Raw genomic sequence first — 13,908 nt, forward strand, 5'->3', positions numbered from 1 at the left:
CAAGCGAGATTAAGCATTATAGGCGCAATGAAACGGGATCATGGGTATTAAATTCGTATGGGGGACTGGAGAAAGCGAAACATGATCGAGGACGACGCATGGTACGGCTGCATATGTACGATACGAACTTGGCGCACTGTCTGTCTGGGTTCATTTCTTCAATCCAGTATAAAGCTTAAAGAGGGTGTTTTTATTTTTTCCCGCGGGAACTGGATTATTTTGAAACGCTGAACCGCTATCTTAACACCGGAGTTGGTTTAAAGTGGCCGTCCTATTGAGCAATGGCACGCACCGACAGACATCCCTCGATCTAGATATCCGTCACGTGGTATTTGCTTTCCCAAAGCACAACTAGCGCGTTCTGAAACCCAAACGATAAAAAGTCGGAATTCATCCCAATCTAATAACAACTTCAAGCCGTGTTACCTCACCATTATATGTAACCAGGGCTACAACCTGGCTCACCTGGGAATTGGTAAACCCCCGCCAATCGTAGATACACCATGACCGTGTCCAAAATTACCCCTTGGTAAATTACCGCACGCTCACAGCTCTGCCACACACGACCCTCCCCATCCAATGAACGTGGTTCCAGGTGCACGAAAAAGTCAGCTAACTTTGTACAGGATCTTTGGTGAGCTGATAAAAGCATCTTCAACCCATTCCAAACATACTCGTCCAGCGCTTTTAAGTACCCAAAATGCTCAGACAGTTTACCCCTAGATTATCTCAGACTGTTGGCCGTCGTTTCCAACACGCTGCGGCCAACAAGCCTCACCGTATTTCCGACTTTGTTCCAAACAAGGAGGCCGCCCAAAAGTACTTGGCCGAGGTCAAGGCCGCTGAGGACCACGCCGCCGGTACCGCTGACATGTGGAAGAAAATCACCTACTACATTGCGTTGCCAGCCTGTTTCCTCGTTGGGGTCAACACCTTGTTCGTTGAATTGGAGCATGCCAAGCACAGAGAGCACATGGCCCATTTGTCCGACGAGGAGTGGCCACAGCAATACGAATACCAGAACATGAGACAAAAGGACTACTTCTGGGGTGACGGTGACAAGACCTTGTTCTGGAACCTGATTGTCAACAGACACATCAGAGACAACTAGATGTCTAGCGTGCATACATTTTACTTCGTGTAGAGCATATTTAAGATCAATTCCATATTAAAGAACCAGATGTAGTAATATGAGGGCTTTTGTGCTAAACAAGCAGCAATAGGGAGTATTTTTTTTGTGCCAACCTGGCTGCAAGGGGATATGTGGGTCAATGACGAGGTGAGGGTGATATCATCGAGAGCGCTTATACTAATTCACCTAGGGGCTTGAATGGTTTGTCAACAAGGGGGCTCGTATCAGTGATCCGCTGTTTATTTTACGCCTATCTTTCTAGGTACGATAACGAATGATGCAAATGGTTGAAGGATCAATTTGTTGTGGAAATCGCAAAACGCTTCGAGTGACAATTGTGAGGAGACCGTCTATGTAATAGGCTGAATCGGGGGATATCATAAAAGGGTGATGACAGGATATTTGTGGCAAGTTATTCAGACTACAATATCTGTTATAGAGAGTATTAGCAAGGACGTGAAACGTTGCTTGGTACAGGTTGTATTGTTAGGCGCAATAGGGAAAGGCCCCTGTTTTTGGCCTTGGGTTACTGAAAGCTAAGCTCCTTCAAGCTATTTTGAATAGTGAGTCCTACTTCTACAACCCTTACCATAGGTCGGGGTAGCATTGTAATATCTAGTTTTCTTTCGTTGAGTTAACCACCTCATGGCTTTGTAGCTGGTCCTGAAAATCCACATGTTAAAGCACCCACACCTTCAACAGAGCGGGCCTAGTATTCCCCCGGGACAAATAAGCCACTGAAATAGTTCGCTATATATTAACTGGAGTAGTAATATAAGAAGTAGAAAATAAATATCTTGCGAGATGCAAGTGAAACATAGCCTCGCAGCGGGGCTTTAAAGGGTGGGAAGTAAACAGAAAAATCAGCCCCTAGGATAAATAAAGCAAAAGTGGGCATATTAAACACCTTGACCTTCACATCTATGAGACGAGCCTTCCTAGAAAAGATTTTAGCTCGCTCTGACCTTTACAATTGATCCTTCACTGGACCTTCTTCCCCACACGGAAGTCTCTCACCAAAACCCCAGCTTTGTTGTCCATTTTCTTCTTCAAGTCCCTGCGGAACCCAGCCGCAAAAACCAATTCAAACAAGATGAAGAATGGCGCGAGTACAAGTGCCTGGACCAAGTTGTCAAAAAGCGCTGGGGCCCGCTTTTCGAAGACCCCGTGGCCGATAAACTGGGCTACCCAGCCCGCAGCACTAATACCCAACGCCGTTTTGACCACCAGGGCCACCGGAAACTCGGCAAAGAGTGTGTTGACGGTAAAATAAGCTACCGATGCGAGCAAGGGCAATGCCACGTACCCTAAGGGATCAAGAAGACAGTAGAAAACTCCGTAACCGAGGGCGCTGGCAGACCCCAAGTTAAGGTAGGGATTATTAAAGAACGGGAGCGGGACCGCCAGGGCCGCGACAATTGTGGAGAGTAGAATCAGAGGCACACCAATTGCGTGGATCGCCACATTGATCTTATTGAAGTGGTACGCCCGGTAAAATGCCAATTGGTCTTCCAAAATGAGAATCGCCATTGTTTAGATTGTAAAAGTGAAGTTTGAGTGTTTAAGCAGGGGGTGGAATACGGCAGTAAGTTGGGTATATATAATCCGGTAAGCCTTGTTAGTGGTCCGTCGAGGTAACAGGAGGTTTAAGAGTCGTCAGATACGAATAATCCACGTCGTCACATGTTCAGAACTAGATGCAATTTCCGGTGTTCCCCACATTTGCGGATTTCGGACTCTTTCCAGTATGTCACGTGACATGGTCACGGGCCATTTTCTCTCCGAATAATGTGCCTTTACCTGTTCCCCTCATGTATTTTGTATCTCACGGCTAGGTTTTTCCGATCGTGCCGACACCATATACAGGATATTATGAGTATAACACGTATTGCAGTGTATAGGATGAACTATCCAATATACGCAATATATAGAGGCGAGTACAAACGAGAACAAAATACTTGTCTGCGGAAATTCGGTAGATATATTGACCCAAGGGGGGAAAATTGCACTAAAAAATGTAAATTGGAGCGTTCTTAAGTATCTGGTGCTTTCTCAAAGTTCGTGTCTGCTGGCATGCTTTACCTTGTCAGATTAGATTCGGTTATCTAGTGTTAAACGATACCTAGGTCTACGGCAATGGTGGCTCTACAGGGTAAATCCAGCGGTTGAAATACCCTCAGAATAAGCGCATGATTGTATTTGTAAGCTGGAGCTAAATGATTAATGATAAAGGATGGTCAAGGGATAAGATTGCACTGGTTCAAGACGAGCGTGGTGCATGATGCAAGTGCAATTAAAGAGTGCACTTGGAAGGATACATAAACAGCCAATTTATGACTTTATTTAGGCGGGCAGGGTTACCAAGTGTGTATAAAACGCTACAGGTCCACACTGGCATCTCTACGGTGATGCACAGATATGCTAGATAAAGACTGGTAAATTATATAAGCAGGTGGTTTGGACAGCTAGCGTATATAGCGGCTCTCCAAGTTTGGTGAGGTGGCATTTATTAGAATTTTTCAACCTATTGACCGCAAAGTTGAAAAAAAAAAATCAAAATTATAGCTGAAGTGGAAACCCACACGGCCAACAATAATCGGAGCCGTGGTTTGAATGGTAGTGGAAAATTCCTAAATAAAAAATATCAATTTAATAGATACGATGGCGTTGGCAATTACAGGATGTAGTTCGTAGTATTGCTGACACGGGGTCCACTCCCCTCTCCTGCCTTCTCTTATTTCAAGCCACATATATATTGCTGGTGATGTTATTCCAATAAATTATACAAATTCAGAAATACTTTGGGTTGTACCTGCTGCAATTTCGCTGAGTTACCCGGGCGAGCCGCAGCCTCGTTCGGCTCCACATTTGAGATCAGACAAGCCCACGTATCACACTTTCTGTCTTTCCATCACCACAAACGTATGTTTCGCACCCCCTGATTCACCTGGGATACTAACCCGCTAGATTATGAGCCCAAGAGCACGAAAGATATGTATCGTTGGCGGAAGGTCCGTGGGGAAATCGTCGCTCACGGTGCAGTACTGCGAGGAGCACTTTGTGGAGTCATACTATCCAACCATTGAAAACCAGTTCTCCAAGTCCATCCGGTTCAAGGGCCAGGACTTTGAGATCGAGATTTTGGACACTGCTGGCCAGGATGAGTTCTCCATCATGAACCAGAAGCACCTCATCGGCGTGCACGGCTACGTGCTCGTGTACTCCATCACATCCCGCTCATCCTTCGAGATGATTCGCGTGATAAGCGACAAGATTTTAAACAGCACAGGTACCGATAGCGTCCCCATGGTGTTGGTTGGGAATAAGTCTGACTTGGCCGGCTCCCAGAGACACGTGGAGGAGCTGGAGGGCCGTGCGTTGGCCCACGAGATGGGCTGTGGTTTTGTAGAGACCAGTGCTCGCAATAACGAAAATGTGGCCAAGTGCTTCGAGGTGTTGATCCAGGAGGTGGAGAAGACGAATAACCCCGCCTCCAACGACCAGGAGAAGTGTGTGGTGATGTAAAGTGGCTATAGAGGATTGGTTTGTGTGATATGGCTTTTTGTTTTTGTTCCTTTTAGATTTGATGGATACTCTTTACTCGTGTGTATGTGCGGTACTAGCTGGTCGGGAATAGTGGAGGTATAGCTCGTAGGCTGAGAGTGTGGGGTTTGGGTTACTCTGATGGTGAGTATGGTTCTGCTTGGTACTTTCATTTATCGGATGGTTTCGTGGTCTAGTTGGTTATGGCACCTGCTTAACACGCAGTACGTCCCCAGTTCGATCCTGGGCGAAATCATTTGACCTTTTTTATGTTCCACTATCTGTTATAGTGAAACTTAATAGGCAATGCTAAAAATAGATAAGTTTTGTGCATTGCTCATATTTTTACAATACATCTGTAAACATGTGTATAGCATTCTGAGAAATATTTTTTTAGCATTTAACAAATGCCTAGACACAAAGATTGTAGCTTAAAATTACGACGGGAGAAATTATTATACAAGACTTTATCGCCATAGGAAGTAAATCAACCGACACTGGAAACTACCAAGGACAAAAAAACAGCTAATTCATCCCCAACTACACCTTTATCAAAAAATCATTTACTAAACAAAAACACACTCCAGATACACCCCTAGATAACAAACTTCAAGTTGGTATCGATCGGATGACACGCACTCAACTGTGGCTTCTGCGAGTACCTCCCCATCAAGACTTCTCTCATGTTCTGGAGCAAGCTCAAATAGGTTTGGTCTTTTCCAGCCTCCATGACCCGGATGAAACTGTAGCTCATAGCCCCGGTTGCAACCCCGTTCTCCTTCGCATCGGCACTCGTCTGATTATCCTTGCACCCACTCATCATGATCACATCCCCAGGCGCCGTCTTCGTCTGGCGTTGCTTCTCATGTGCCTTTTCGTTCTCCCCGCCGTTGGTCGCCAACTCGAATAGCCCGGTGACACGGCTCATCACACCAGACATGTCTCCCTGCATATATGACGTCACCGCACCTAGCAAGTCCTTCCCCGCCTCCTCCGCCAAGTTTGGCTCTTTCAACACGCCCTTGGTGGAGTACATGTAGGGCAAGTCGAGAACGGAGCCTGAGTGGCACGAATCAAAGAGCGCGGTCAACCTGACCCCCGCAGCCAATGGTCTGACGAGCATCGCGTGCAACTCGTCGTCCACGATGTGACCGTTGACCTCATAGTCCATTGGGTAGATGACCTCGTCATATCCGTCACTCTCATCGCCATCCAAGTCCTTGGTTTGTCCTCCGTGCCCGGAATAGTGAAAGAACAACGAGTCGTTTGGTTGCGCGTCTTTGATGAGCCAGCCAATCGCGTCACGGATGTTCTGCCCCGTTGGAATGCTGCGCTGGGTCGTGTTATTATCCGTCAAAACAACCATGTTTTCCTTTGGAAAGCCGTGCGATTGTAAGAACTGGGCCACATTGTTCACGTCGTTGATGCACCCGTTCAATTGATTCTTGGTCCCGATGTAGTTGATCCCCACGAGCAACGCCTTTTTCCGTCCGGTACAGTTGGAGTACCTGTAGTTGTAGTTGGTGCCAGCCCCGAAGGATTGGGCGTGGGTCGAAGGAGCCTGTAACAGATTACCTGCAGAATGGATCTGTACATTGTTACCGTAAGATTGCTCCTGGAAAGCCGACTGGGAGTTCGCTTGCTGCTGGTATTGCTGGTTCGACCAGCCAGGAGGAGGGACGCCAGGTCTCCCTTGGCTGTAGCCCTGGTTTTGGCCTTCCTGGAACTGGCCTTGATATTGGCCCTGGTACTGACCTTGCTGGCCGTACTGGTTTTGGTCTTGTTGACCATACTGGTTTTGGCCCTGTTGACCGTACTGATAGTTTTGACCTTGTTGACCGTACTGGTTTTGGCCTTGTTGGCCGTACTGATAGTTTTGACCTTGCAGGTACTGAGCATTGCTGTTACCTGGAAATCCCGGTGGAGGGCCTGAAGGTCTGGACATGTTGGTTGAAGTAAAGATTGATGTCAAGTGGAATGAATGGTCTATGTTAGGTTTTAAGCAGGGGAACTTTGCCCGCTCCTACACGGAGCAAGTTTCAGGTGACGCATGTCGGGGTCTAGTTGGTCAGAAACCGTGCGCAGCTTTTCCCTTGAAAGGTATAAATAGTGAAATTGTTTATAATAAAGGCGAAACATGGATAGTAAGAGACCCAAAAGATAATATATGAATATTGAATCTATTGCGGTAGGTCCAGCAGGAAACAGTGAGAAATAAAAGACCGGAGCACGTGCGCACAACCGGTGAACTGCAGGAACGTTGTGCCGGATTGGTCGGCTAATTAGATAATCGATGACGCTTTCGACCATCGAGATTCGGCACGTGATTGGCGAAATGACCGGTTACTCTGTAAGCTTAAAACGTGGTTTATTTAACTTCCATCAGCCCTATTTTTTGGTCTATTCCTGGTATACTTTACTTCTAGCCGTGGGATACCACCTGTACTAGGCGGTACAAGTACTAATACGATAGGTTAGATATCTCTACATCCAACTGAAATCTTTCCCCAGGAATAATGTCTGATTTTAACTTGACCCGAGACCCTCATGTAGGACATGATATAGGCACACGGAAAGGCCGGGGGGTTATGTCATGAGGAAATACGAGTATGGATTTGGCTGGAGTCAAGTAGCTCTAAATCCTAAGCCATTGCATAAATACGCTAGTAAGATGGTGCTGAGATTAGATTCCCAACCACACAGACTCGAAGCTGCTGTAATCCTGAAAGATGGCCGAATCTCTAAGATACAGGCTTCTTTGAAGGACCCATAGGTGTCAGATCCTGTCCGTTAGTTTACACCGACAGACTTTATCATTTATACAGCTCATCATTCGTTATATTATGTGTTCATTTAAGGTGGGTATGTACAGAGATGCAGCCTTACTTTACCTGGGTATCTAAAAGCGGAGAAAACTGCCATGCAGAGGCAGTGCCATGGGTTCAATCCTTAGCCGGATTCAGCTGTGGTTTCAGGTTTCTGGCCGTATTTCAAAGCGTACTCGGCATCGATAACCTTCTTCAACTTTTCATCCTTCCCATAGGCACCCTCACGGGCCTCACGCCACTTAGCCTGCAAGCCCTTCTGTTTCTCCTTACCCACGATAATCTTTTCTCTAACCTGGCTGAGACGGGTCTCGTGAAGACAACGCGATAAGGCCTCCTTAGGATCGTTACAGAGCCCCCAAAGCGCTCTGGAGATGTAATCCTGCTTGTGGCAGTGCTCCAAGGCGTCAATCAACTCCTGGCACGGGACGAATCGTTCGGCTTCTAATTGCGGATGCATGGGATATTGTTTGTCTGAGTATAGATATTGACTATCTGTTAAATGACCAGCAGGAATAGTAAAGGAGAACGGTGAGATTGACGCGTGATTAAGTATTTTTCTACATGAAGGTTAGAAAAAGAAAAGAAAAAGTGCTCATTTGGGTCACGTGATCGAGCACTTTAGGATCCTACAATATTACGTAGGAAACAGCTATGATGGTTTCTTTCCAGCCATAAATGCTTTTTGAAATTGGCATACGTTGGATAATCGATAAGGACAGAGTCTGGTAGACTGTACTATTCACGAAGCTAGATGTCTCCAGAAGCCCCACTCGTAGTAACAAAAGGGGAATGCCTGAACTCCTCTATCCCAGTGCCCATTAGTATAATAAAGATGCTGCAGGTGCATTTATATTTGGTTAAAAGGATGTAGTACCTAAAAATTTCCTGTTATTAATTGGTAAAAAGGAGCATTTGTTGAATAACGTCGGGATAACTTCTGACTGTTTATAATGTATGTATAAACGGCCAATAGGAGTAGGTACAACCAAGTTATCCTCTAAGCAGAGCTTGTTCCACCTCCAGTATACAATGCAGTGCACTGAACCTGGTGTTTAGATAAATATACCGCTAGAGACACAGGTCAACCACATATAATACCTTTTTTTTTTTTTTTTTTTATCGGCTGGTGGCTCTAGGGCGATTACTTTGCCAAACGAAAATTTCCTATCTAGTTCCCTGTGCGGCTGATATTGCGCATATCCCTGCTAAAAAGACCACGTGATAACAAGGACTCAAAAGCAAATCACGCACTGATATCCTTTCAGTCACAACCTGTATTGCGAACAGGAATCATTCCCAATATACGAACCCCAATAGGACCTCCAGTTTGAGATCAATTCATTCAGTATTTCATATTCAATGTCCGCTAAGAAATCATCTGAGGCCGACGACGTGCTCGACTTTTTGAACTCGTTGCCAGAGAAGGCCGCCCCAGGCGCCACTCCAGATACCCCCAAGACTGGGGCCAAGGATGAAGACCTCTTGGGGTTCTTGGATGAATTGGCCGCCGAGGATACCAAGAAAAAGGCTCAGAGGTCAACCACGGCTACTCCGGTGCCGATCGCCAAAGAAGCGGTTGAAGTCAAGGAAACCGAGCCTGAGCATAAGCAACCGACAGAGGTCGGTCCTGATGAGACAAACCAGGATGATGATGATGTAATCGATCTTCCCGATCCGATTGCGTCAATCTCCAACTGGTGGTCTTCGGGGGCCTCCACCAAGGTCAGCTCCTTCTGGGGCAGCGCTTCGGCAAAGGCAGAAGAGGCGCTCAAGCAATTGGATCTTAACGCCCGTGAGGAACAGTTGACCCAAGCGCTACACGACGTGGCACAGACCACAAAGGCTTCGGTTAACGTGGACGAAGCACAAAAGGCGATGGATTCGTTATCAAAGAACATCAGTCTCTTCGGCAACAGGTTCACTGACGTGGTGATGAACACGTTGGTGAACGGCGGCGTCGACCCTGTCGAGGTATTGAAAATCAGCTTAGTGCACGATGTGAAAAACTATCACTATATCGACTCCTTGGTGGCGCGCAACTTCAGACGTGTCATGAGCCAGGTAGAGGGCGGCGTGAGTGTCCATGTGTCCAACTCGCAACCTAAAGCCGACGAAAGCTCTGATGAAGAGCAGGTGAGAAATTTGAACATCTTCACCGGAAAGATTTCCGACGGGGAAAAGTTGGCCTTTGCCAACTTGGAAGACGCTATCAAGCACTACAAGGAGACCAAGGAGGACGCCAATCCTACCAAGCGGTCAGATATGTTCATCACGATCCAGCCTATTTCCATCCCGTCGTCCAGCACAGACGAGGAATCCTTAATCACTATCGACTCCTTCTCCGCCAATTCCTTTGCGTTCACCATCATCTTGAAGGACATCAGCCACGATATTACCATCATCACCCGTTCTCAGCCGTTCCCACTTAAGTGGGCTGAGTGGCTCGACGGGTCGGCCGTAGGCTCTACTGAGGGTGAAGAGAAGGATGGTGAGGCGGCTGCGAGCTTACAGGATGTAGACCCGGCGGAATGGGTCAAGGAGTGGATCTACGACGGGTTGAACTTGAGCTTCGGGGTGGTAGCGCAAAGTTATGTGGTGAAGAGAATGGGATTTTAGCGAAGGCGGAGTATTACGAGCTTAGGCTTAGTGTTGTATCGAGAATGAATAAATTTTGTAAATTTATGTGGTGTATAAATTTGAATACATGGAATATATCGAAAATGGATGTATAGTATACAGCCTGTAGGTGTTATTTATTTAATTTCAGTATCAATTTTTCAAGTACCTAAATCTCAAGTAGTAGGCTGAGTCGAGGGGGGGGGGGAGCTTGTGTAGAAAGTCTAGCTTCTCTACAATGCTATTTCGATCCCTCTACGAAATAGAAGGATATACCTGAATCAGTATGGGAAAACACCGTGTAGAGGTATGTACACCAAGAATCCCTTTCAATAAACACAGACTTCTAGTAATCTTTCGAAAACCAGCTTTTGATACTGATTTAAACCCCAGATCTTTGCAGCGCATTGTCTTGTAAACTTATTACATATTAGATATAAAAAATAATACAAGCTCATCATCATTTGAAACACAAAAGAGAAATAATACACCATTTGCAGCTTCGTGTTTTCGAGAAAAAAAAATTAAATAGAAATGAAATGAAACAAAACACGCAGAGCTGCCAAAAACCTGGAGCTGAAATACAGGGTCGTTCCTGTTTCGCTCAATTCACTCGTTGCTCTTCTTTGACATCTACCATCCCCGAAAGCGGTGTAATGTCCTTATCCAACACCTTCCACAACTCAAGCGACCCCTTGGACTTCTTCATGTCCGCGCGCGCACCCAAGTACGCCTCGGTCTCCGCGATCTGCTCGCGAAGCCGCGCGACGTCAAACGGCGGCACATAATCATCGTCAATCGCATCAATGTCCGTCGCGGATGGCTCATGCTCCAGGAGGTCGGGCGTCGCTTCCATAAGCAGCAAGCGTGACTTGGCCCCCACAATCAAAATCTGAAGATATGTCTTGTATCGCAAGTGGTCGTACTGCAACATCGTCATCTGATTCTGCCAGTTGTCAAGAATAAGGCGGTGAGTCTTGCTGCCCACACGCTTCTTGACATCACTGGCCATAACGGTGGACTTGCACGCGACGTGCGCGTGTACGCGCGCCTCCAAGTGATGGAAAAAGTCGATCATCGCGGCTAATTGTGGAAAAATCTGGTCGCGCGACAAGTACACACCGCCGGGCGCGTACGCCCAGCGCGCAATCTTCAGCGAGGAAGTGACACGCGCCCCCCACCCGTACTCGAGCGACGTGATTGGCTGCTCGATCGGAATCGCCGTGATGCGGGCAGCCCAGAAGTTACATGTGTCAACGTACTCCTGTGCCACTTCCTTTGTTCCCGCGCAGAACGTGATCGTTGTTACATGATCGCCCATCAACGCGACCGCGGAAGTACCCACGGCCTCCTTGGAACTCGCAGGCGTAGCACCGGGCCGCGGAATCTGGATCGCCCAGTAGCATTCGTTGCGCTTGACGGGGATGTTACGCACAATTGCCGCGTAGCCCGAGCACAAGTTGTAGTCGCCAATCTTGACGGCATTTTTCATCCAGTTCCCGTCCCCGACCACCTCCGCGCTCGGCGCTCCCGTCGCAGTCGCATAGCTCTGGTTCGTGTCAACGCTGCGCGTCAGCATGAACGAGCGGCGCGACGAGACGCCCGTGCGCGAATGTGCGGGTGTGCGCGGCTTGGCCTGTGCGTCGCGCTTCTTCACGAGACTCTTGTTAAACGAATAGATCCGTAACACACCCATCGAAACAATCACGAGGTTCTCCTCCCATCTGTCGCGCGCCAGCGACGAACGGAGCACGCCAAAGAATGACCGGTGCGCACCAGCACCGCCCACGTCGCTCGCACGGTACCGCAACAAACCCTCCTTCATGTACGGCGCGCCTTGCAAGTCAAGGTGCGTGTCGAACTCGTCTTGAAGGATCTGGAAGCTCGCGTCAAAGTTGTCGGCGTTCGCGAGGCCACCCATCGCACCCGACGGCTTGCGGCCAATGGTACTACTGCTCGCACGCGCGCGCACACCGGGCGGTACGTCCGACCCGCGGCCTGCCCCAGACGCCCCCGAGGAGGCAGGCGCGTGCAGGTGCGGCTCGCTCTTCAACGCGCGCGCGAACCCCACGAGGCGCTCGTCACCATTCTCGTCAAAGTCGTCAATGTTCTCGTCCGCCTCCTCGATGATCGATTCGTCAAAGTGTGAGAACGTTTCGTCCGTTGAGAAAAGCGACGCTGCCGCCAGTCCGCCGCGCCGCGTTACCGACAGCCGCCGGCTACTGAATCCGCCCGTGCGCGGCTCGTCGTGCTTGGTGATTGTCGAGATGATCGAGTTGCGCATGCCTCGCCGCGTACTCGCGGTCGTATGGAGCGGTAACGCCTCGTGCGCAAGCTGCTCGTAGTAAGAGAGAAGCTCGCGCTCCAACGTCAATTTGCGCGCAATGTCGAACTTGCGCGCGCGCCCGCTTTCCGCCGCGAGAGCCATCAACGTCAGAATCGTGTTGCGGGTGTACTCGTCCTTTGACATGCGCCGCGTGGAGTTGTTGTTGTGCAAGCCGGTGTTTAGGAGAATCAAGCTGTAACTCGCGACGTGGATCTCCTCGATCCCGCTCCCCAAGATGTTTTCGGGAAACTGCTTCAACCACGACTTTGCGAAGCTCCGCAAAATCCGGTCAATCTCCTGCGACTCCCCCTTGAAGTAGAGCTTTGAGCAGAGCGTGCGCAAACTGTTGAGTAAGCTCTTGTTCCAGAGAAAAAAGTCCATGTAGTAGTCGCGGATGATCTCATTTTCCGGTAACGGCGACGCGAGATACTGGGTGTATTCCTCAACCCGGATGGATTGGAACTCCTGGCGGTGGAGGCGGAGCGCTGTATCCTTGAGGATCGCGTGGTCGTAGCCGTCGAGCTCCAGGTGTGCGCTCAGTGGCAGGCTCGCGACAGTATCGGGGAAGACGCGTGCGCGTGTCTTGGGTGAGGCGGCGGCAGAAGTAGAGGCGACGGTAATCTTCGCCGGAGCGAGCGACACGACCGACCCGTTGCGTGCCTTGGGCGGCACCTCGGGCACGAGCTCCTCGTGGATCGTCGCGTCGTCCGAAGGCGCCAGCTGCAAGTCGCTGTTGAAACTCGCGTTCACTACGTGCCGCGCGAACGAGTAGTCGGACAGGTCCGCCGGCTCGTCTAACACGTCCTTGCTGAGCATGGTGGAGGAGAAGATGGTGGAGTTGAGCGTGGCCGGCGCGGCCACACGCGGCACCGCGGATGTTGTCGGCGAGATCTCGTAGTTGCGTGAGTCGAAGTAGTTTTCGTTGTCGTCGTGCACGCTGAGCAGCGAGTCTTCGCGCACAATGTGAATATTCGAGGGCGTCATGCGAATAGGATGTGTGGGTAGGGGGAAGGGATATGAAGCAATGACTGGTTAGAACCAAATCTCTAGAAAAGCAGTGGAAGCAAATACCAATGTAACTGGGAAAACAAAAGAAGACTACCTCCACAAGAGTGAGGGAACTGATTAGCCGTCCTAAATGCCACCAGCTGTTTTTCTAGAGTTTTTCACGGGCACCCGCCTTGCATCCTTTGCGAGGCAGACCTGCACACAGCGAACCTAAAGGAGCTGAGTCGAACTGAGGTTCCCGGTGAGTGGTACTACGCGGTATCTAGGAGGAGAAAATGGCTACTCAGTGTCTAGATTCTGAATGTGTCTGGGGTCTGAATTTGTCTGAACTCTGAGTGTTTCTGGGGTTAAAATGCCATGTGGTTATTATTTTTTTGCACGCTCGCCAATAAGGAGGCTGCACGCCCTGGGTTTTATGAGCTGCCTCATGCTGATGATTACGTTTCTCCGTAGAA

At 48.8% G+C, this 13,908-nt stretch overlaps 7 protein-coding genes and 1 non-coding gene across 8 annotated transcripts; 4 read left to right on the top strand and 4 right to left on the bottom strand.

The window, feature by feature from the left end:
* Positions 1-689: 689 nt before the first annotated feature.
* Positions 690-1,559, top strand: COX13 (cytochrome c oxidase subunit VIa). Its single transcript, XM_019129280.1, has one exon. The coding sequence runs from the start codon at positions 701-703 to the stop codon at positions 1,109-1,111; it is 411 nt and encodes a 136-aa protein (XP_018984610.1). The 5' UTR covers positions 690-700; the 3' UTR covers positions 1,112-1,559.
* A 206-nt stretch (positions 1,560-1,765) lies between these two features.
* BABINDRAFT_162312 (uncharacterized protein) lies at positions 1,766-2,785 on the bottom strand. The gene has a single exon (XM_019129281.1). It carries the CDS (start codon positions 2,660-2,662, stop codon positions 2,114-2,116), a length of 549 nt encoding a protein of 182 aa, XP_018984611.1. The 5' UTR covers positions 2,663-2,785; the 3' UTR covers positions 1,766-2,113.
* A 1,317-nt stretch (positions 2,786-4,102) lies between these two features.
* On the top strand, positions 4,103-4,923 carry RHB1 (putative GTPase; the record flags this gene model as incomplete). Its single annotated transcript, XM_019132426.1, has 1 exon — positions 4,103-4,923. The coding sequence occupies one exon, from the start codon at positions 4,103-4,105 to the stop codon at positions 4,655-4,657; it is 555 nt and encodes a 184-aa protein (XP_018984612.1). The 3' UTR covers positions 4,658-4,923.
* On the top strand, positions 4,858-4,931 carry BABINDRAFT_t243. Its single transcript has one exon. It is a non-coding gene; the product is annotated as a tRNA-Val (tRNA).
* A 161-nt stretch (positions 4,932-5,092) lies between these two features.
* Positions 5,093-6,792, bottom strand: BABINDRAFT_162314 (caspase family protein). The gene has a single exon (XM_019129282.1). It carries the CDS (start codon positions 6,618-6,620, stop codon positions 5,271-5,273), a length of 1,350 nt encoding a protein of 449 aa, XP_018984613.1. The 5' UTR covers positions 6,621-6,792; the 3' UTR covers positions 5,093-5,270.
* An 832-nt stretch (positions 6,793-7,624) lies between these two features.
* On the bottom strand, positions 7,625-7,960 carry BABINDRAFT_38218 (uncharacterized protein; the record flags this gene model as incomplete). Its single annotated transcript, XM_019131861.1, has 1 exon — positions 7,625-7,960. The coding sequence occupies one exon, from the start codon at positions 7,958-7,960 to the stop codon at positions 7,625-7,627; it is 336 nt and encodes a 111-aa protein (XP_018984614.1).
* An 870-nt stretch (positions 7,961-8,830) lies between these two features.
* On the top strand, positions 8,831-10,192 carry BABINDRAFT_162315 (uncharacterized protein). The gene has a single exon (XM_019129283.1). The coding sequence runs from the start codon at positions 8,863-8,865 to the stop codon at positions 10,117-10,119; it is 1,257 nt and encodes a 418-aa protein (XP_018984615.1). The 5' UTR covers positions 8,831-8,862; the 3' UTR covers positions 10,120-10,192.
* A 531-nt stretch (positions 10,193-10,723) lies between these two features.
* On the bottom strand, positions 10,724-13,429 carry BABINDRAFT_167808 (Arf family guanine nucleotide exchange factor; the record flags this gene model as incomplete). The annotated part of the gene is made up of 1 exon (XM_019130540.1): positions 10,724-13,429. The coding sequence occupies one exon, from the start codon at positions 13,427-13,429 to the stop codon at positions 10,724-10,726; it is 2,706 nt and encodes a 901-aa protein (XP_018984616.1).
* Between the last annotated feature and the right edge of the window lie 479 nt (positions 13,430-13,908).

This window comes from Babjeviella inositovora (assembly GCF_001661335.1).
Source record: "Babjeviella inositovora NRRL Y-12698 unplaced genomic scaffold BABINscaffold_8, whole genome shotgun sequence".
Taxonomy (NCBI): Eukaryota; Fungi; Ascomycota; class Pichiomycetes; order Serinales; genus Babjeviella; species Babjeviella inositovora.